This window comes from Dama dama, chromosome 5 (assembly GCF_033118175.1).
Source record: "Dama dama isolate Ldn47 chromosome 5, ASM3311817v1, whole genome shotgun sequence".
NCBI classification, from domain to species: Eukaryota; Metazoa; Chordata; class Mammalia; order Artiodactyla; family Cervidae; genus Dama; species Dama dama.
Window position 1 is genome coordinate 90,913,313 of NC_083685.1, and position 23,903 is coordinate 90,937,215.

The 23,903-nt window shown below is 34.9% G+C and overlaps 2 protein-coding genes across 3 annotated transcripts in view; one reads left to right on the plus strand and one right to left on the minus strand.

Annotated features, from left to right (window-relative positions):
* TAOK1 (TAO kinase 1) overlaps nucleotides 1-23,903 on the plus strand; it is a 96,473-nt gene that overhangs the window by 16,439 nt on the left and 56,131 nt on the right. For both annotated transcript variants that reach the window (XM_061142964.1, XM_061142966.1), the window contains exon 2: nucleotides 22,488-22,709. In XM_061142964.1, coding sequence (XP_060998947.1) covers nucleotides 22,578-22,709 — 132 coding nt within the window. In that variant the 5' untranslated portion in view covers nucleotides 22,488-22,577. The remainder of the gene's footprint in view (nucleotides 1-22,487; nucleotides 22,710-23,903) is intronic.
* Nucleotides 8,857-9,357, minus strand: LOC133055912 (adenosine 5'-monophosphoramidase HINT1-like). The gene has a single exon (XM_061140994.1). It carries the CDS (start codon nucleotides 9,327-9,329, stop codon nucleotides 8,949-8,951), a length of 381 nt encoding a protein of 126 aa, XP_060996977.1. The 5' UTR covers nucleotides 9,330-9,357; the 3' UTR covers nucleotides 8,857-8,948.

The window sequence follows — 23,903 nt, forward strand, 5'->3', positions numbered from 1 at the left end:
TCATTACTGCCCAGCATACAGATTTTATTATACCTGCTCTGCCTATGTTCATGATGTCCTGTTGGTACCCTTTTGATCTCATCTGTTCTTCCTGTGCACTCCAGTGTTCTTTCATGAAATTGTCTCCAACTGGTCCAAATTATTATTGTCTTTGTCCCCTCGGGCCCCCTGGGCTATTCGGCATGTGGGATTTTAGTTCCTTGACCCCAGATTTAATCCATGCCCCTTACAGTGGAAGAGCAGTGTCCTAACCACTAGACTGCCAGGGAGTTCCTCCTGTCCTTGTTCTTATCTAAATTCTTTTTGGCTCATTTTCACTATCCCAGGTTAGTACTTAATGAGGTATTTTCTTTTTTTGTAATTATTTAATTGTCTTAACTTTAGTGGTACTGTGGTTGTTTTCTATTGCTCCCTTATGATGCCTAGCATAGGATACATAGTACTAATTGTTGACTAGAATCTAACTGAATTTTTGATGTTTAAGTTCTCTTAAGTATTGGATAGCAACTAGCAGTCATAATAAACAGCTTGTCAGTGAACTAGGATAACTATAAAACTACACAAAGTATAAAAATCGCATCTTCATGAACCTATGGAGATCTTGAGGCTATTCCAATATTAGACTGCAGTAGAATGGGAAATTTAAAACTGAAAGGATCATAGAGATAATCTAATTAGGTATCCTTGAAAGTGAAAAGTGAACGTGAAGTCGCTCAGTCGTTTCCGACTCTGCAACCCCGTGGACTATAGCCCGCCAGGCTCCTCTGTCCATGGGATTCTCCAGGCAAGAATACTGAGGTGGGTTGCCATTTCCTTCTCCAGGGGATCTTCCTGACCCAGGGATTGAACCCAGGTCTCCCACATTACAGGCAGACACTTTAACCTCTGAGCTACCAGGGAAGCCCTAGGTATCCTTATCGCCGCCTTAATGCTGAACCCATGGGAATTGCTTGTAGTAGTCTGTGAACTTCTTGAGTTTGTATGTCATTTGCTATGTATATATGTGCATACATACATTTTTCTAGGGTAATCTGTAGCTTAATTAGACTTTCAAAGGTGTCTGTAGCTCTAAAACTGTTAAATATCGTGTGATCTAACCAAAATGTGACATGTCACCGATAAGATAACTTAGGCTCAGAGATAATTAAAACAGAATAGGGGTGACTTACTCACATATTCATTGTTGTTCACAGTGATGATCCTGAGTCGACGGGAAAATATTAATTATGTTCAGTGTGCTTTTCTTTATAAAAAGGGAAACAAGACTATACGAAAGAGTCTAATGCAGCTAGTAAATATTTCTATCCCAGATGGTTAGAATGGACTTTTAAAATTTTGAAGTGAAATTCACGTAACATTAAATTAATACTTTTAAAATGAGCAATTCAGTGGCATTTAGTACATTCATAGTGCTGCGAAATTACCACTGTTTTCTAAGTTCCAGAGGATTTTACTTACCCCAGGAAAAAACCCTTTACACATTAAGTAGTCACTTCCTCTCCCCTGTTGTCCCTGCTGCTGCTAACCACCAGTCTGTGTTCCGTCTCTGTAGATTTACCTCTTCTCAATATTTTATTTTATTTTTTTCTCAATATTTTATAAACTGAATTGTAAAATGTATGTATCTGACTTTTTTCACTTATATAATGTTTTAGAGGTTCCTCGTTTAGTAGTTCATTCCTTTTTATGGGTGAGTAATATTCTATTGTGTATATAACACATTTATTTATCCTTTCATCTATTAATGGACATTTGGGCTGTTTTTACTTTTTGGCTGTTGTGAATTGCGCTGCTGTGAACATGTGTATACATGTACTTCTTTAAGAACCTGTTTTTAGTTCTCATGGGTGTGTACCAAGAAGTGAAATTGCTGGGTTGTATGGTAGTTCTCTGTTTAACTTTGAGGAACTGCTGTTTTCTACAGTGACTGAATGCACAGAGGTTCCAGCTTCACCGCATCAATTCCATTAGTTGTTATTTTTTATTAAAAAGTTTTTTAAAATAATAAGCCATCCTCATGGATATGAAACCGCTACCTCTTTTGGTTTTATTTTGTATTTCCCTAGTGACCAGTGATGTTGATTGAACATCTTTTCATTTGTGTATTGGCCTTTTGCGTATCTTCTTTGGACGAATAAAATAAACTTTTGCATCTCAAAGAAGAATGCTTTGGTTACAAAGACAAATCTTTGAAGATATAAAATATTTGGTGTTAATATATAAGTGCCAAACTGGTGTAAATACAACATACTACGGGGTAATTAAAAGGAGGAGATGTGATAAGACTAGTTTAAACTTTAAGACCCCTTCTCACATTATGTACAGTGATTTTAATGCAGATAAAATTAACTTTGGAGCTTTTCTTACTTCAGATATTTGAATATTGTCCTCTGACTTGGCATTGAAAGATGCTGCTTTGATTTTGTGCCTGAAAACATAAAATTTGAAGTTATACATACCAAAGTACTTGATTTCAGGTGACTAACATAAAAACATATAATACATTAAATGGACAATAAAAATAAGCTGGTGAAAATAAAGGTGGGATACTAAGAGCTTATAGTAAAATACTCTGAAAGTATCCATGATATTTTTAGCTTTATTGAGGTACAATTGATATACAAATAATTGCACATATTTAGTGTATACATTTTGATGGATTTGGACATAAGCGTACACCTGTGATACCATTACCACAGTCAAGGTATCCATCACCTCCCAAAACTTCCTTGTGTTCTTTTGTGATATTTTTGTTTGTTTGCTTTGTGATAAGAACACTTAACGTTGAGAACTATCCTCTTAACATATTTTAATGGTCTTCACAATTGAAAGAACTGGATTGAGAATTCATTCTTCCTTGCTTCTTTTTCAAAGTAAGGAGAGAATCACATATAAGATTCACAGTGCCTATTAGACTTAAGAGGAAAAAAGCCTGTTATTCCATGAGAAGTCATAAAGAAAATAATTGGATCATTAGAAAAGGGGTGGTTATATGTTGGAAATTATTACAATAAATCAAACAGAATAGATTGAATAGCTTCTTGCATTAACACAAACTGAAGGAGTATATTTGCTATCGTTTAGCCTTGTTTAATTAAAAACTATTTGTAAAAAAAGAGGCAGACTCACAGATACAGAGAGCAAACCAAGGAAACCAGAGGGCAAAAAGGAGGAGGAAATTAGGAAGTACAAACTATAAAGTATAAAATATATTATAAGGATAATACTGTAAATCATGGGGAATATAGCCAATATTTTATAATAACTATAAATGGAGTATAATTTAAAAAAATTGAGTCATTATATTGTACACCTGTAACTTACATAATATTGTACATCATGTGAACTTCAGTTTCAAGAAAAGCACAAAAAAAGACTATTAATATGTTGAGTAAAAAATGATTCAAGACTTTCCCTCTTTGCAGTTAAATTTGATACCTTGTTTGGTACTTCATAAAAGCAGATTTTGAACTCATTGATTTTCTAAAAGGGGCACACTTTTCAAGGTAGGGTTATCTTTTACTCATCTTCTACTATTAATATTTAATAAATATTTGTTAAGTCAAATTGCTCCTATATTTGCCTTTCCACTTAATCATTTCTGAATCCCCAGCATCTAGGACAGTGTGTAGACTTGGTAAAGACCAAGTAAATACTGAATGAATTATGCTTATTCTGGTTTACTAGTTGGTTTTGCTATTGTCTTGTTATGTCAGATGAAGGCAAATTGGTTCAAGTTTGATAGAAATAAGAATGCTTTATTTACATGTAGTTCCTCTTTTTGTATGAGTTATTGTATATATTTGGGTATTGGAACATGGAGCATTATTACACCTCAGTGTTAATGATTTGCTAAGATAATTATATCTTTTAATGTATGGTGAAAACTGATACTTCTCCCCTTAAAATTTTATTTATTTTAAAGGATATTTTGCCCCTCATTTTAGGTAATCATCCTTTTACTTGAACTATTACAATAATTGCTTAGAATAAAATGTATCTCTCAATTTGCTAATATTTTGGCATACCATAAAAATTCATTAACTGCAGAGCAATCAGTATTGATTATTTTAATATTTCTTCCATAGGATTAAGTTTGAATTACAGAAATCAAAGTAAATGCTGGAATACCATTTTAATACATAATTATTGGTAAGGGTTCTAAGTTTGGCAATTTCACTAAAGAGTCAGGAGTTTTTGAAAATTTTTATTGGAGTATAGTTGATTTAGAATATTTTGTTAGTTTTTGGTGTACAGCAGAGTGAGTGGGTTACACATATACATATATCCTCTCTTTTTTAGAGTATTTTCCCGCATGGATCATTACAGAGTCTTGAGTAGAGTTCCCTGTGCTGTGCCATAGGTACTTACTAGTTATCTGTCTTATATATAGTAGTGCATATATGTCAATCCCAATCTCCCGATTTATCCCTCCCTCTTTTCCCCCTAAGCATAAGGTTGTTTTCTACATTTGTGACTCTGTTTCTGTTTTTTAAAGAAATTCATTGGTACCATTTTTTAGATTCCACATATAAGCAATATCATATGATATTTGTCTTTCTCTATCTGACTTACTTCACTCAGTATGCCAGTCTCTAGATCCATTCATGTTGCTGCAAATGGCATTATTTTGTGTTTTTTATGGCTGAGTAATACTCCATTGTGCACACGTATCACGTCTCCTTTACCCACTCCTGTCAGTGGGCATTGAGGTTGCTTTCATGTCATGGCTGTTGTAAACAGTGCAGCAGTGAACATTGAGATGCGTGTATCTTTTCAAATTGGAGCTTTCTCTAGATATATGCCCAGGAGTGGGATTGCTGGTTCATATGATAGTTCTATATTTAGTTTTCCAGTTTTTAAAAAACTTATTTATTTTTGCTTTTTTTTTTTTGGTTGCACTGGGTCTTTGTTGCTGAGCATGGGCTTTCTCTAGTTGCAGGAAGCAGGGGCTACTCCTCATTGTGATGTGCGGGCTTCTCATTGCAGTGACTTCTTTTGTCGTTGAGCACAGGCTCTGTGCACATGGGCTTCATTTGTTCCAGCCTGTGGCTCTAGGGCATGCAGGCTTCAGTAGTTGCATTACGTGCGCTCAGTAGTTGTGGCATGTGGGCTCTAGAGTGTGGGGTCAGAAGTAGTGGCACCTGGCCTTAGTTGCTCCGTGGCATGTGGAATCTTGGGATCAAGCCTGTGTCCCCTGCATTGGCAGGTGGATTCTTATCTACTGCACTGCCAGGGAGGGCCTATGTTTAGTTTTTTAAGTAACTTCCATACCATTCTCCATAATGGTTGTACCAGTTTACATTCTCCTAATCTTCCATAACTATAAAATAATTACCAAGATAAGAAAATCAATGTTGGTATAATACTGTGAACTTAACCGCAAGCCTTATTTGAATTGTACATTTTTTTTTTTTCAGTAATAACCCTTTTCTGTTTCAGGACTTCACTCTGCAGTTCATCGTGAGTCCTTGTTCTCCTCCAGTCTGTTGGTGGTTCCTCAGTCTTTGTCACTTTTTTTATCCTTGTCATGTTTAATGAGCACTGATCAGTAATTTTTAAAATGTCTCTCAGTTTGGGCTTCTCTGGTGTTTTCTCATGATTAGACTGATGATATATTTTTAAGAATATTGCAAAAAAAAAAATATTGGGAAAAAAAAAAGAATATTGCAGAGTATATTGTGGCCTTCTCAGTGCATCATCATATCAGGGATCTGATATGTGATGTTGATATGTTTTACCGTAGTTGATATGGTTTGTTAAGGTGGTATTTGTTCCATTTCTGTACTGTAATTTTTCCCTTTGTAAATGGTAAATATCCTGAGACTATGTGTTTAAACATACTTTTGTCAAAAACTAAGAAACTGACATGAAACAACATGGTCTTATCTGTGTAGCACAGGGAACTATATACAGTATCCTGTAATAAACCATAATGGAAAAGAATATGAAAAAGAAGATGTATGTATAACTGAATATTTGCTGAACATCGTGAAGTAACACAGCATTGTAAATCAGCTATACCTCAATTATAAAAAAAGAAAGAAACTGATGTGAGTATATTACTTATTTAACTCACAGACTTTATTTGGATTTCACCCAGTTTTTTTCCCCTTTTTTTCCCTACCAGTTTTTCCATTAATGTTCTGTTTCTGTTACAGTCTCCTCTGAAATATGATAGTTTCTGTCCTTTATGTCCTTGGTTTTCATGACCTCAATACTACTGATTAGGTATCTTGAAGAATGTCCCCAATCTAGTTTTTTTTGTTTTTGTTTTTTCTTATGATTAGCCTGAAATGATGGGTTTGGGGGAAGAATACCATTGTGCCTTTCTTATCAAATCATGGGGTGTAAGATAGGCCACATGACAAACTGATAATGTTAGCGTTCTTCACTTGGTTAATGTAGTGTTGGCCAGGTTTTACTGTAAAGTTACTGTTTTTCCCTTTTCCTACTCTATTCTTGGGAAGTGAGTTACTGAGTCTGTAACTGAGTTGTGCTCAGTTGCTCAGTCGCATCTGACTGTTTGCGACTCTATGGACTGTAGCCTGCCAGGTTCCTCTGTCCATGGAATTTTTCAGGCAAGAATATTGGAGCGGGTTGTCATTTCCTTTCCCCGGGGATCTTCTGGGCCCAGGAATCAAACACATGTCTTTTGTGTCTGCTACATTGGCAGGCGAATTCCTTACCATTGTGCCACGTGGGAAGCCCCACTAAGTCTAGGGCACCCCTTAAAAGAGGGGGGCGATTCATATTTTGGTTTACACGTCATGTGCTTAGTTGCCATCTATACACTTCATCGGCTAAGTGTCTTCAAATTATTTGCCATCTCCTCCATTTTAGAAATGGGCTGTTTGATATTATCAAGTGTGAAACAGGTCGCCAGTCCAGGTTGGATGCATGAGACAAGTGCTCAGGGCTGGTGCACTGGGATGACCCAGAGGGATGGGATGGGGAGGGAGGTGGGAGGGGGGATCGGGATGGGGAATACATGTAAATCCATGGCTGATTCATGTCAATGTATGGCAGAAACCACTACAATATTGTAAAGTAATTAGCCTCCAACTAATAAAAATAATTGGGGAAAAAAATGGGCTGTTTGTTATTTAGTTAGAAATTCTTTGTTTATTCGTTTATAAGCCCTTTATTAGATATATACAGGTTTTGCCAGTATTATCTCTCAGTCATGTCTTGATTTTTATTAACAGTATCCTTTAAAGAGCAGTTTTCAGTTTTGATGAAGTCTAGTTTGTCAGTTTCTTTTAAGAAATTTTTGAGTAAACCAAGGTCACAAAAAATTTTTGTCCTTTACTTCCTTTTAGAAGTTCTAAAGGGTTTACATTTAGGTCCATTATTCATTTTGACTGAGTTTTTAAGGATGAGGTAAAGGTTTTAAAACATATATATTTCATTACATTTGTTGAAAAGCCTGTCCTTTCCCCTTTTAATTATCTTTGTACCTTTGTCTTAAAACAACTGACCGTATACTTATGGGTTTGCTTCTGGTCTCTACCCATTCCATTCATTTGTTTCTAACACCAGTGTCACACTGTCTTGATTACTGTAGTTTTCTGGTGTCTTGAGTTCAGTCAGAGTGAGAGTTCCAACTGTATTTTATTCAACATTGTTTTGGTTATCCCAGGTGCTTTGCTTTTTAATGTAAGTTTTAGAATCAGTTTCTCCAGAAAAGACTACTGGTCTTTTGAGAGTGTGTTGAATCTTTGTCTCATTTTGGGGAGTATTGACAACTTAACAATATTGAGTCTCTATTTTCATTTTTTTTTGTCATGAATGAATTGAACCTTGTCAGTTTTTTGTTTTTTTTTGCATCTACTGAATTCATATGGTTATGCTTTTTTAGTCAAATAGAGTGAATTACATTGATGGATTTTCATTCCTGGGATGAACTGCACTTGGTCATGATATATTATTTTCATAATTTGCAGAGTTCTATTTTTTATTTTTTCAGAATTTTTGCATTTGTATCAGTATGGGATACTGGTCTGTAGTTTTCTTGTTCATATCTGTTTTGATATCATGGTATTGTTGACTTTATAAGATAAGTTAGTAAGTGCTTAAATGCTGGAAGAACTTTTGTATAACTGGTGTTATTTCTTAAGTATTTGGTAGAATATGCCAGTGAAACCATCTGGGCCTCATATATTCTTTGTTACAAAGCTTTTTGTTGTTGTTGTTGCAAAGCTTTTAACTGTAAAGTTAGTTTACTTAGTAGAAACAGAGCTATTGAAGTTAGGTTATCTATTTATTTATTTTTTCATTTATTTTTATTAGTTGGAGGCTAATTACTTAACAATATTGTAGTGGTTTTTGCCATACATTGACATGAATCAGCCATGGATTTACATGTGTTTATCTATTTATTCTTGAGTTAACTTTGATAGTTTGTGGTTGTTAAACACTTTGTCTATTTCATCTGAGTTATCAAATTAACTGGTAAAAGTTATTCATAATGTTCCCTTATTCTGTTAATGTCTTTAGTGCCTGTAGTGATATCCTCTCTTTAATTGCTGATACTGGTAATTAGTATCATTTCTTTTTTTTTCCCCCTGTATCAGTCTGCTAGAGATTTCACTGTTTTATCTTTTCAAAGAACTGGAAACTGATTTTTTTCTTTTAGTTTTTTCAGTTTTTAATTTCATTGACTTTTTACTATTATTACCGTCTTTCTGCTTGTGTTGTGTTGAATTTGCTCTTTTCTTGTTTGTTTCTTAAGCTGGAAGCTTATGTTACTGATTTCACATCTTTCTTGTTTTCTTTTTTTTTTTTTTTCCATGCAACAATGTCTTTTATTATGTATGAGTTTTTTTAATTATTTTTTCAATATCTCCATACATAGGCAAAAAAAAAAAAAACCAAATTGTTAAGCATATTAGAACTTGCAAACCTGATCACTGCATAGAGAAGGCAAAATTATCCCTATAGCATGCTTAACCAGGAGGCCAGTTCATCTGCCGACCTCCAAGAACATGGAGATGAACATGATAGACAGACTGGCCCCCATCTGAACCTTCATTCACCACCATTCGATAGCCCTTCTTCAGGCCCAGATCAGCAGCACATTTCTTGCCAACAATCATCAAATGCCCAAGAAGACTTTCATCATCATCTTCTGCTGCAGAAATCTGGGATATATGTTTCTTGGGTATCACCAGAAAATGTGTTGGTGCTTGAGGGGAAATGTCATGGAAAGCAAGATACTGGTCATCCTCATAAATGATTTTGGCTGGGATTTCCTTGCGAATGATCTTCCCGAAGATCGTGTCGCCACCAGGCCGGGCGACCTGAGCCTTGGCGATCTCGTCTGCCATCTCTGCCTCTCCACATCTTTCTTGTTTTCTAATAATAAGATTCAGTGTTATAAAATTTCCTAAGTACTTCTTCACCTGTGAACTATAGAGTCTGATATACCATGTTTTCGTTGTTATTCAGTTTAGAGTATTTTCTAGTTTCTCTTATGTCCTGCTGTTTGACCAATCATGTGTCATTTAGAAGTACGTTGTTTAATATCCAAATATTTAGGAATGTTCCTAATTTAATTTTTAATTCTGTGTGGTCAGACAACACACTTTGTATGAATTTAATTCTTTTATATTTACTAGACTTGTTTTCTGGCCCAGTGTATAGTCTAGATTGGTTCCATAAAGCTTAAGAAAATGTGTATTCTGCATTTAGTCATGGAGTGTTTTTTAAATGTGTATTAAGTCAGATTATTTGATTGTTAAGTTTCTGTACATCTGTTGGTTTTCTATACTTGTTCTCTCAATTATAGAGAGGAATATTGAAATGTCAGCTATAATTATTCATTTGTTTTCATGACTGATTCGTGGTATAGCGTGTCTCAGAATTTCCTTCCCTTTTTAAAAAAAGGCTGAATGATATTTCATTGTATGTATATGTTTATCCATTCATTTGTTGATAGACATTTGGTTTGTTGTTGGTGGCTCAGATGGTGTAGAATCTGCCTGCAGTGCAGGAGACCTGGGTTTGATCCCTGGGTCAGGAAGATCCCCTGAAGAAGGGAATGGCTACTCACTCCAGTATTCTTGCCTGGAGAATTCCATGGACAGAGGAGCTAAAGTCCATGGGGTCACAAAGAGTTGGACACAACTGAGTGACTAACACTTTGCACTTTTTTTTTTTTTTTTATTTCCACATTTTGGCTGTTGTGAATAATGCTGTTTCAAACCTTGGTGTGTGTATTCTTTGAGCCTCTGCTTTCATTTCTTTTGGGTGTGTACCTAAAGCTACCCTGGTATTAACAGTGTTTGCATGGTATATCTTTTTATATCCTTCTATTTTAAGATATTTTCCTCTTTGTATTTAAAGTGAGTTTCCTGTTGAGAGCTTTTTTTTAATTGCCTTTTTGAAAAGGGCTTTGCTTTGTAATTCATTCTGTCTCTGCTTTTTATTTGGAGTGTTCTTAGACCATTTACATTTAATGAAAATAACAATATGGTTGGGTTTCAGTGTTCCTTCTTGCTGTCTGCTTTCTGTTTGTCTCATCTTATGGTTCTTTTGTCATTCCCCCACCCCCTTTGTTTGGATTAAGTATATTTATTTATTTAATTTTATCTCTACTACTGTCTTAACAAGCCATATATTTTTTTAAAGTGGTTATACTAAGATTACAATAGGCCTCTTAACGCATTTCACTTTCAAATACTATAACACTTCACATATAATGTAAGAGCCTTACAATGGTATTCTTATATTTTTCCCTCTAATCTTGTGTGCTATTGTTTTTATACATTTTTCTTGGGTGTTAAAAACTCACGTTACATTGTTGTTTTCATGTAAACAGCCTTTTGTATTTTAAAGGATAATTTAAAATTGTTTTAAAAAGTCTTTTGTATTTATACCATATATTTGCCATTTCTTTGGCTCTCCATTTCTTTGTGTAGATTTGAGTTTCTGTTCAGTATCATTTTCTTTGTGCTTGAAGAGCTTGCATTAGGATTGGTTTAAATTTTATCATAGTAGTATGGCCAATGTTATGGCATCGTTATTGATTGAATTTTGACAGCACATGCTTGACATTTATCTACTCCGTCTTCTGCCTTATGGAGAAGTTAGTGGGGGCAGTGGAATTATGTAACTCATATGGAAATAAGTGAATGCAGATGTAATAAAACAGATATAGAGTTGCATGAGTTTTTGCTACAATATCCTAGTGAGTTAGTGGAATCAATAACAATTTACATACAGGGGAGCAATTGAAATAGATTTAGAAGGGTAGATAAGATTTTTAGGCAGACAAGGTATTTGATAGATAGCATTGCAAGTGGAGAGAATAGCACTAATAAATATATGTAATGCCATTGGTGAGAAATAAGTTTAAAAACTTAGATTGGACTCATATGGAGAACCTGGAAAGGTCTGTCTGGTGAAGATTGTAATGGTGAGAAGTTGTGGGCCATTTAAACTTTTTGAGTAGGAGGATTGAGTGGTGCTGTAGAGGTGCTTAAATGAGTCAGGGGGTGCCCTATCTATTAAGGTCTTAGTTTGAAAATAGACTGCTTAAGGAGAAAAGAAATGTATTATAAAAGTATTAAATTACTCATAAACTCAAAAGGAAGACTGGAGAGCTTGTCTCGAGCAGTTCCTGGGTCTTAATATCAGGAGTGAATTGATAGTCTAATCAGGATGTCACTGAAATGAAAGCATGTCATCCATTTTTTCCTGATAACTTTGGTCATTTTTCTCAAAATTCAGAATCCCTGGAAATAGTTTATTGGTTTATCTTGGTTGATGTCCATTCATCTGTGAGGCGAGAATTTGGCATCTTTATAGATAGTCCTGCCTAAGCAGAGGAGAGGTAATTTCCCCAAAAGAAATCAGTGCCATTACTGAAAAGTGGGGATAGATGTTGGGAGGCCAGCAAACAACTACTAAAACGTACATCATAATGAATTAAGGAGGAAAGACTAGAGATTGGAATGCTCATTTGGGAGGCTTTTTTCTGAAGAACAGACAAGAGGTAACAGAGATCTTAATAAAAGGTAGGGGCTGTGTGTTTGGCTAGTAATGGTTTTGATGTGAAATACTCTGGAGGTAGAATCTAAAATTTAGTGACAAATGCTTCTTACTCGTGTAAATATATAGATAACTAAAGTTAACAGAAGTTAAAGTTGATGACATATAGTGGAAACCTGGCTCTAAGCTATGTGATATAATGAGCAAATTAAATTACTTTACTTTTCTGAACTTCAAATATAATTTGGGTTGATAATTATTTTAGGACAGTTGTGACAAGTCAATAAACTAAGAAAAATGCTGTAATATAAGAAGAATTCAGTGAATTTTAGTTCTCTTCATTATTAAACAGAAAAACAGGATTAAAATTTTTTTGGCTAGGAGAAGCGTTAGGGAAGCGCTGTGCTTTGTTACTTGGCATTGTGTACTCTGTACACTTAGTATTAAACCTAATTCCTTCATGTTTTGAGATTTTTATGGAAACAGAAGGGAAACATTCTGGATTAGAAATTAGCTTCAGGGTTAGACTTTTTAAAATGGGCCTTTTATAATTTTAGACTTATAGAAAAGTACAAAGATAATACAGAGAGTTCTCACATACCTTTCAGTCAGCTTCCTCTAATGTTAACATTTAAAATAACCATGGTATATTTGTTGAAATGACAAAGTTAACATTGATATAAGACTATTAATTAAATTACAGATTCTATTCAGATTTACCTGATTTTCCACTGATGTACTTTTTTTTTCTGTTCCAGGATCCAATTCAGGATACTACCTTGCATTTAGTAAATTGAGATTTTAAATTCCACTTCTGCAAACCACTTAACCCATCAGACGCTCATGCATAAATTTTGACTTAAAGGATATCTATCTGAACTACCATTTATAGTGCTGGTGTTCTGAGTCTGTTTATATCTGTCACACAGTGTGCCCTGCTTTTATTTTTGAAAGAGATTCTAAGATCTAATCCATATACCAGATCTTTTGACAGTAAAAAAAAAAAAAAATCCATTTGTATCTTGTAATTTTGCTTTGCTATTAAAGGAAAACTATAAATTTATTGAGATTTGGGAAACATAAGAACTTTTTCTTCCTTTTGAACAAAAATGACAGAAAAGCAGGGTTTGTGTCTATTCAGTTGTGTAATAATTAAAAGGAGAGTTATAAAATATGAGTATTGTTAAACTGCCTTTTTTGAGGGGCAATACTAGGGAGGGCATAAAGCTTAGAAATGTAACTTGAAAGTGAATCTTCATGTAGTGGAATTTATAATGGAAATAATTGAGAGCAGATATATCTTCTCTCAAATAATCCAAAGTACTTCATACAGCTGCTTGTTAGTTCTTCTCATGTTTGGGCATGGTTTGGTATAGGTTAAATTGTTTATATATTTTAAGTTGTTGTCCCTTTTTCCTTCCAAGCTTTGTCTGTGTTAGGGAAAATATCATATTGGGAATAATTTCAAGACAATTGTATTTTGTCCCACAGATCCTCCTGTTCAGAAATTGTTGAACCTACCAACAGTCTTGGCTTATAAATAATTAACTTTGGTTCTATAATAGGTTCAGTTAAATAACTTCATTATTTTTAGGGACCTTGCAGTAGTATTTTGATTAATTTTCTCATTTAAATTTACTTTTAATAATTGGGTTAGCTTTTGTTATTCTAATCCAGTGACTCTTAACATGCTACACAATTCTCATGCAGGTGGCTAAGGATTACACTTTGACAAAAGATGAATGTGCAGCAAAATTTTGTATATAGTGTCTCAATTTCTGCTTGTTAAAACCATATTTTTCATTGTTTACCTGTGTAATATCTATATTCACTCTGATACTTTTTTTTTTTTACTCTGACACTTCTTGAATGCCTACTCTTTATGAGAGAGATTTTTAGGTGTATAAGATTCAAAGATAAGTAAGGTAGCCTCTGCCTTTAAGGAACTCAGTGGTAGGTGAGATAGATGCTTAAATAATTCAGTACAATGAGATGTGTTAGTTGAGTATAAGCAAATTTTATGGAAGTTTCACACAGAAAATCAATTAATTGTGCCTGGAAGAACTGGATTGGGAAAAGTTGCCCTGTGGAGATGACAACCAGAAATCAAAAAGCAGAGGAGTTTGACTTAATAATTTTGAGCACTATGTTTTATCTGCATATTTCATTTAACCCTCACAAACCCCCCATGACTTAGAGGCTTCCGTGGTGGCTCAGTGGTTAAGAGTCAGTCTGCCAACACAGGAGACATGGGTTCGATTCCTGGGTTGGAAAGGTCCCTTGGAGAAGAAAATGGCAACCCACTCCAGTATTCTTGCCTGGGAAATCCTATGGACAGAGGAGCCTGGCGGGCTATAGTCCTTGGGCTCACAAGAGTTGGACACAACTTAGCGACTACAACAACAACAAAATTTTAGAGATGGGAAAACTGAGGTCAGAGAGATTAAGTTACTTGTCCAACAAGTTAACTGCCTACCGTAAGTATGTTGGCAGATCCAGTTTGGGGACTTAGATAATATGATTTCAGGACCTGTGTTTTTAGTCACTGTGTGTTCACCACTCTGTAGAAAGAGGAGCAGTGATAAACTGGGAAGCCCCTGTCATCAGAGGAAGTTGGAAGGAGATGAGGGTAAAGAGTAGGTTGTGTCAGACCATACAGTTACTTGAAAGTCACGGTAAGCATTTTTGTTTCAACCAAAGTAAAGTGTAAGGGCATTGAGCACTTAAATAGAGGGGATGACATAAGCAGATTTGCATTTTGAAAGGTCATTTTGGTTGTAGGAGACCAAATGAATTGGAGGGGGGCCAAAAGCGGATGCAGTGGCACCCTGTTGAAGTTCATTATAATAAGTAGCCCAGGTAAGATAAATAGCCTGGATGGAATAAACAGGTGATTGTTGAGATGGAGGAAAGTGGGCTGGTTTAAGAAAGATACAAAAGGATAAGACTACAAGACATGGTTATGGCTACACATTACTTATACATTCCATATCTTTATCAGTGCTCAGAATTAAACAGTATTCATAACTGCCCTATGTAGGCTCTCCTACTCAACGACCCAGTGACATCTCATTTATTTATTTGGCCATGTGGTATCTTTCACTGTGGTGTGTGCAGGCTTCTCGCTAGCTGTAGCACCTGGGCTACAGAGCTTCTGTGCTCAGTACTTGTGGCGCTGTGCAGCTTGTGGGACCTTAGATCCCTGACCAGGGATTGAACCCATGTCCCCTGCATTGGAAGATGGCTTCTTAACCACTGGACCACCAGGAAAGTCCCTCCAGTGACTTCTTTAACAATATTATTTTTGCTTTTTACCTTTTCCCTTCTTTTCAATTTGACATACTTAACAGTGGTTCAGGGGATTGATTCTCTATTTTCCACCATTAATTCACCACGTGGTTTTGAGAAAGGCATGTGACCTTTTGAAACCAAATACTTTCAATTTCTTCCAATCCTAAAATTTTATAATTATATATAATATTTATAAGTAGGTTGAAGTACCAGACATCAGATGAGTTCTGTGTCGATTAAGCCTGATGGGGATTCCTGTAACGTCAGATTTATCTCACTGGTGGCATTTCTCAGTTGTATTTGTCATTTCTAGTTTTTGGTATAGTAACTGGTATACATGTGTATTTCTTTTGAGGGAAGGTATAGTAGACAGTTTAATGCGTGTCTGCCCATTCTCTGTAAAGAGACAGTTTTTCTTTCTCTAAAGTGATTGAACATTTGACTAAGTTGGCTCGTTTCTGAGCTTGAGCCCTCTGAGTAACAGATGTAGGGAAAAGGGCGTTATGGTATTGAAGCAGTTGCTTAAAGCCAACAATGTCCTTTTTGTGAAAATCTGAAGGTTCTTTAAAGATGGAATACCATGACATCATCACTGTTCATCTAAGGAGCATTCCTCAAGTAATACTGAATATGCTGTGATTATCAGTACCCTTCCCCCTTCTTTCTATTGCTTGACTGATGTTATTGTCAATTATTTGACAATTTTTGCAAATGTGGAGCAGTTACTTAATTCTGAAAATCCTAAGAGCCTGAGATTTTAAAGTATATTGGGTTTTAATTCTAGTTTCATCAGCTTTCTTAAAGATTTGTGTTTTAGGATTGAATAAAATGGTTTCATCCACAGAAACTGTGTATCTTTTACATTCAGCCCTCAGTAGCCTAATAAATGATAGGCTTCTCTGGTCTGTTTTTATGGAACCAGAAACAAATTAGATCTCATTTGCTGTTTATAGGATTCTTAATGTTTTTTACTATTCTCTTTTAGTAGGAAGGATATGGTGAGTTATAATAATGATATTTTCCCTGAAGAACAGATTAGATATCTTTAAAATATAATCTAATAGTCTGTTTTTTTCTTTTGTAAGGAAGATTATTGCAGTCTCATAGAACTTTTTACACACGTGCATGTTTTAAGCCTGATCTGTAGCTTAGCAAGCTGTATTAGTACTGTACTTTGGGTATTTATGTACTTAATATTTATGTTCGGCAGAAATTATGGAGTTTATGGTTAGGGTTGCTGTGAAAGTTCCTCTCTGCTGTTTTCTCTTCCTGTAGTTTTTCACGACAGCTTTTGAAGATGTCCAAGAATCAAATCATGTACCTTTGTCAGTTTTACATGGATGACTCTATGTTAACTCTAGCTTAACAGTGTAAAGTGTAGTCTTTGCAGAGACTACAGTTGAGTGTCAAACAGCATGGATTTGATCTTATGGGTCAAACAGCATGGGTCCACTTATATGCAGGTTTTTTCCAGTAAATACATGTAGGTACTATCAATGTATTCTCTCTTCGTCATGATTGTCTTAACAAAATTTCTTTTTCTCTAACTTACTTTATTGTAAGAATACAGTATATAATGTATATAACATACAAAGTATGTTTGATTGACTTTGTATTATCAATAAGGCTTCTGTTCAACAGTAGCCTATCAGTAGCTAAGTTTTTGTGGTGGTTGTTCACTGTGTCCGACTCTTTGGGACCCTATAGACTGCAGCATGCTAGACTCCCCTCTTCTTCACTATCTCCTGGAGTTTGCTCAGATTCATGCCCATTGAGTCAGTGATGCTCTCTAACCATCTCATCCTCTGCCACCCCCTCCTATCACGTTCATTGATAGTGGTGTTCTACAGTGTTCTGTATATTTTCAGACTACTTTTAAAGTTCTGAAAGGAGTGTTGGAGGCTCTCAGTATAATTATAGGCTTGTCTTATTTCTCTTTATCAGTTCTATCAGTTTTGCTTCATTTTATTTGAAGTTCTTTTGTTATTCAGGTGAATACAAATGTAGGATTTGATAATGGAATACCATCATTATGTAATGTCCCTCCTTATCCCTTGTGGCTTACCCAGTTCTGAAGTCTGTTGTCTGATATTAATGTAGCCACTCCAGATTTCTTTTGTTTAATATTTTGTATTTCTTTTAGAGCAGATCTACTGGGAATAGATTCTCTTTTATCACCTTTTAAAAGATATTGTTCTACTTTCTGGGACCTCCAGTGTTTCTTACCAAAATCTGTGGTCTTTCAAATTCTTGTTTACTTTTGTTTTTTAGCATTTTGATTATGATGTGTGCAGCTCTGATTTTCTTTGAATTTTTCCTGTTTTGAATTTACTGAGCTCCTTGAATCTCTAAATTTATATCTCTTGTCAAATCTGGGAAGTTTTCTGCCATTACCAAAACAATTTTTTTCTCTACCAATTTATTTTTCCTCTCGTTATATGAATGTCAGTGATGTAAAACTTAGTTTGATATTGTCCTATGAGTCACTAAGGCTCCATTCATTTCTTTCAATCATTTTTTTTCTTTTCTTATTTCAACTTAGATAATTTCATTTGCTCTCCTTTCAAGTTTACTGACTCTTTCCTCTATCATTTCTGTTCTATGGTTGAGACCATGCAATGAATTTTTAAAAATTTTTCCCCAAAAAAAAAAAAATTTCTGATACTGTATTTTTCAGTTCCAAATTTTCCATGTGGTTCTTTTTTTAAAAAATAGTTTCTCTGCTAAGAATTTTGTTTTTTTCAGTTGTTTCAAGAGTGTTAACCATTATCTTATTTACTATGATTATAATAGCTGCTTTAATTTCTTTATGTGATAATTCCAACATTAGTCATCTCAAAACAGGCATCTATTGGCACTCTTTTCACTTGATAATTTGTTACACTTTCCAGTTATGTATATTATTTGTTTATTTGCTTTTACATGAAAAGTAATTTTGGATTTTTTCCTGGACATTTTGAATATTGTCATTTCTGATCCTGTTAATATCCCCTGGAGAGTGTTGATTTGTTTGTTTCAGACAGCTACCAGTTAGATGGCAAGTTCTGTCTCTCTTTCTGTGAGAAGTAGTTCTAATATCAGTTCTGATTTCAAAACCTTTGCTGTGCTCTTTGGATTTGCCCTTCAGTGTACCTCTCAGTGATAATCTGAGACTTGGGCAGTGGTTTATATCACTGATTAGGTCCTCTTTAGCACAGTCTTTGCTGCACCTCTTTGAGTCTGTTTTACACAAACATAAATCATAATTGTACTGGTTTGTGCAGAGAATTAGGGGATCTCTTTTCCAACTCTCTACTCTCCATGATGTCCCACATGCTCTTCAGTTTCCAGGGCTTTATTCCCAGTTCCAGAAAGACATGTTTCTGTCAGAGCTTTTAGACCTCTGCATTGTACAGCTCCCCATATCTGGGGTTGCCCTTAAGTGAAGTGGGGAAAGGAGAGAGATGAGGGGAAAAAAATAATGGGAATTCCCTTCATACTTTTTGGATGACAGAGGCCCTGTTTTCCCAGTTTTTCTGACCAGAGAGATTGGTTTTCTCATTGGGGTTTTTCTCCTGATGGGACAGTGCTATTCTATGGCTGAGGAGAGAAAAAAGACCAAAAAGAAGGCATTCCCTCCTGCCAGTCTCCAGATCACAGGATTCCCTTTTCCTGGTCCTTTGGACAGGGGGAGAATTTCTTTAAGTGTTTTTTGTCAGCACCCTAAACATAGTTTCGTAACTTAGATCACACTCTTAGGTCAAAACTGGGAGATAAAGGAGAAAAATGGAATAAGAAGACTCATGGCCATACTTTGAAGTTTTGACTCCTCTCCACAGTCATTTATATTACCTGTTTTTGGAATGTTTATATATATCCTTTGGTCATTTATATTTTGGTGGATTAGTTATTTCTTCAGTGATTTGGATGATGCCACTATATTTAAGGAATAATAACCCTTAATTTTGTGTGCTCTGGATATTTCAGTTTTTGTGTTCAACTCAATTTTTTATATACAGATTTTTTTTAATGAATTAGTCTTTTGTAAGTTAAAGTGCTAATAACCTTTTAGATGTTCTCTCTAGTTGGAGTGTGTATGCTTCTAGTTTAAAAATATGTACTCTATTTTATTTTTCTCAAATTTAAAGTAAATTTTTTTAATTTTTAGAAGTGGTGGGTATAAAAATTCAGATAATATAGATATCTAGGTTAACAAGTAATGCTGTTCATAGCCTTACTTTATCAAAGAAAATGTTAGCATTTTAATACACATCCTTCTATACCTTGTTCATAAATTTGCTATATATACTTATATATTTTAGATTTTAAACCTTTTTATTTTTTAAAGTTGTTACTTTAATTGAGGTATTATATACATCATATGTATGCATATATATATATGCATACATGCATGCATGTATATATATACATCATATATATGCATATACATATGCATCCATTTTAATATTGTTCGAATTTGACAGGAGTGATTCTCTACTGAAGTCAAAATACAGAACATTATAGAACCCTAGACAGTTCCTGTGAGCCCTTCTGTGGTCAGTTCCTCTCTTCTTCCCAAAGCTGACCCCAATCAACCATGAATCTGTCACTATATACTAGTTTAGCCTATTTGAAAATTATCAGGGAAATCATACAGTTTTTACTGTTTGATTTCTGGCTTTTTTTTGCTTGAGAATAATGCCTTTTTTTGTTTGTTTGTTTTTTGGCTGTTCCACACACCTTCCCCCCCCCCCCCCGCCACATGTGGGATCTTAGTTCCCTGACCAGGGATCAAACCCACTCCCTGAGGTAGAAGCTTGGATTCCTAACTTCTGGACTGCCAGGGAGTTATGGAGCATAATGCTTTTGATAGTCTTCTGGGTTGCTGCATGGATCAGTAGTTTATTCCTTTTTATTACTGTGAAAAGAATTTCATTGTGTGAATATACCACAGTTTTTTGTATATATATATTTGTTGATAGACATTTGTATTATTTGCAGTTTGGGGTTATTATGAATAAAGCTGCTATGTACAAGTCTTTTTGTGTGCCTTTGTTTTTATAACTTTTGAATAAGTGATAGCTAGTTAAGGAACTGTTCCATCACATAATAAATGTTTATTTAATTTGATAAGCATCTGTTAAATGGTTTTCTAGAATGGTTGTACCTTTCCAGATTGCCATCAGCAGTGTAATGAGTTCTAGCTCTTCGCTTTTTTTTTTTTTTCCGCTTTGTTTTTTTGATCTTTTTATTTAATTGGGGGGCAGGGGGAAGTGTGCGCAATGCATATGGGATCTTAGTTCCCCGACTGTGGATCAGCCCAGGCCCCCAGCAGTGGAAGTGTGGAGTCTTAACCACTGGACCAGTAGGGACTTCCCCCAGTTCCTCACTTTGTGCACTTATCATTTCTTATATTTTATATGTGTTTTTGATATGGGTTCCTTAAAGTTGGATTTTTGTGTGAAATGTTAAGGATACATTTGATTTTTGTAGATTTTTCTCCATAGGTTTTGTACTGTTTTTGCAATACCACTGCCACTGTATAAAAGTGCATATATCTAATGACTGTTTCTTTTCTTTCTGTTTTTTTTTTTTCTTCTGTGAACTACCCATATTTCTGCTGGGTTGCTGGGATAGTGCTTTATTTGTGTGTGTCTGTGTGTGTGTGTGTGCGCATGCTGTTTTTAGAAACTATATATTAAGAATGCAAGATTGTCAGATTATTGTCTTGTTTTTTGAAATTCTTTCCATATTAGAAATACTAACCCTTTGTAAATGTAAGTTTCAAACATTTTTTTCCCCAAGTTTATTATTTGTCCCTTTTGTTTGAAGTCTTTCCATGGCCCCTCCTCCCAAGTTTAATATTTGCTTTTCTGACCCGTATGTAATTCTGACGTTTAGTTTGAGGAACAGGTGTTTTATTTTTTTTCCAAATAGCTATTGGTGTCTCTCAACAACACTTATTATAAATACTTTTTTTCACTCATTGATTTGAGAGGCCTGGTTAAGCCATTTAGAAGTAGTGTTTATATAAGGTATGTGATAGGGATATAATTTCTGTAATTTTTTCCAAATGGGTTCTTAGTTCTTTCGACAAAATTTGTTTCTTCTTTAATTGTATGCTAAATTCCTAGGTACACATACATGGGTTTGTTTCTGGACTTTTTTAGATACCTGCTTAAAAGCTTTATGAAGTGGAGGAGAGTTGACTAGGATCTAATGACATTAATTAGGAAGCAAATGAAATAGCTTTGGGAGATTTTTTTTTAATTGGTGAGTTTATTAAGTGGCTAACATTTAATGTAGTGCTTACTATGCCTGAGTACTAATCTATGCTTATATTTATTCATTTAACCTTCACAACCACTATATTAGGTAGGCTATTGTTTTCATTCTACAGTTTAGGAAAATAAGGCTACTCAGTTCACAGCTTGTAATTAGTGTTGCCAGGATTAATATTCAGGTAGTGTCATTCCAGAACCTAGATTCTGAAGCTTCTCAGTTATGACAGCCATTTTTTAAATTAGGTAATCTGATATAGAGGAAATGATAACCAACTAATTCCCTGGTAATTCTGCTATCTGTAATATCTACTTACTAATGAAGCAGATTTGATAAAGGCTATATTTTAATGTGAGTCATGTTTATAGAGAAAGCAGTTAGTTGTCTGTTAAATTCATTACTTTCTCCCATTGCATTTTTCTTTGGAATGTCTGTGTTAAGAGTTGATTAAACACTGGCATATGAAAGGAAAAGAAAGACAACTTACTGAGTTAAATTCTTTGTGTATTTTCTTACGTTTGAAAATCATTAATAGATGGGAATCTAATCTTTCTGTTGTTAGAAACTTCCTGTGGGTACACCTTAAGTTGGCATGCATACTTTTTTAATAGCCTGTGTCTTCTGCCAGTGGGCTCACTACCTCAGAATTAGGAAAGGATTAGATAAACCTTCTAAAATGTAAACATTTATTTAATTTTAAAAATTGTATGTCTGGTAATGCTTACCCTATGTGTAGTAGGAATCCTTTATTTTTTTAAGCCCCACAGGTGATTGTGATGATGAGCCAGGTTTAGGAACTCCTGCACTAGCAGGTCACACTTCCTTCTCAGTGAAATTTTAGGCCTGAAGTAATTTTAGATATGCTATCAGAAAATGATCTTATACAAATTATTCTTAGCAGCTTTTCCTGACTTTTTTCTTCTCTTATTTCTCTACAATAGCTTATGCCAGCGTGGCTTCATTCATACAGATGAACCAAGGATTGGGATAGCAGTATAAAATTAGAATCAGACAGCTGATTGCCCAGCAGGATGCCATCAACCAATCGTGCGGGCAGCCTGAAGGACCCTGAAATTGCAGAGCTCTTCTTCAAAGAAGATCCAGAGAAGCTCTTCACAGATCTCAGAGAAATTGGCCATGGAAGCTTTGGAGCAGTGTATTTTGTAAGTGTTAAAGGCTAAAGTCAGTGACCAGCATTTACTTAAAATTCAGTCATGGAAAAATAAAAAATAATAATATAAAGAGACAGAGGCCATAGTCCATTTTATAGTCACTTGTATTGCTGTGTGTATATAATATGAAAGTAGTTTTAGTTATTGAGTTTCTTGGATTATTAAAAAATGAGAATGAATGTATATCCTCCTGAGCACTTCTTTCACTTGGTTCCATAAGTTTTGATGTGTTGAATTTTTTTATTCATTCAACTCTCAGTATTTCTAACATGCCTTATGACTTCTTTGGTACATTGGTTTAAAAGTGTGCTGTTAAACTTTTACAGTTTTGTGAATTTTCCTTTTTTCCTTTTTTGTTATTGATTGCTGACTTTATCCTGTTGAGGTCAGAGAAGATACTTTGGATGATACCTATGTTTTTTGTTATTTTTTGGATGATACCTATCTTTTAAAATCAGTTGAGACTTGATTTTTGGCACAACACGGTCTATCCTGGAAAATATCCCATGTGCACTTGAGAAGAATGTGCATTCTATAGATCTAGTTGGTTTATTATGTCAAGTCCTCTATTTCCTTCATTATTTTCTGTCTGATTGTCCTCTCCTTTAGAGTATTGAAGTCTTCAGGGCTTCCCAGGTGGTTGAGTGGTAAAGAATCTGCCTGCCAATGCAAGAGATGTGGGTTTGATCCCTGAGCTGGGAAGATCTTTTAGAGAAGGAAATGGCAATCCACTCCAGTATGCTTGCCTGAGAAATCCCATGGACAGAGGAGCCTGGTTGGGCTACAATCCATGGGGTAGCAAAAGAGTTGGACATGACTTAGTGAAATAACAGTTGAAGTCTCCAACTGTTATTATAGAACTGTCTGTACATAATGATCTGTCCATAGGTGTGTGAAAGTTTATAATTGTTGTATCTTCTTGATGTATTGAACCTTTATTTAATACATGATGTCCTTCTTTGTTTTTAATAACATATTTTAATTTAAAGATTTTTTATTTACAAAAGTCTACAAAAGACCCAATTTTTCTTTTCTTCTAAGTAATTATCCAAGATTTGTTGAAGGTGTATATTTAGTTTTATGGCCAATTGCCAGACTTCTTCACTAAGTAGAAACTTTACACTCCCATCTGCAGTGTATGAGAATTTAGTGTATGTATCCTTGCCAGCATTAGATGTTGATGGT

What these genes read in the sequence shown, in the direction of transcription:
- LOC133055912 (XM_061140994.1), bottom strand. Translation starts at nt 9,329, where the DNA reads ATGGCAGACGAGATCGCCAAGGCTCAGGTCGCCCGGCCTGGTGGCGAC.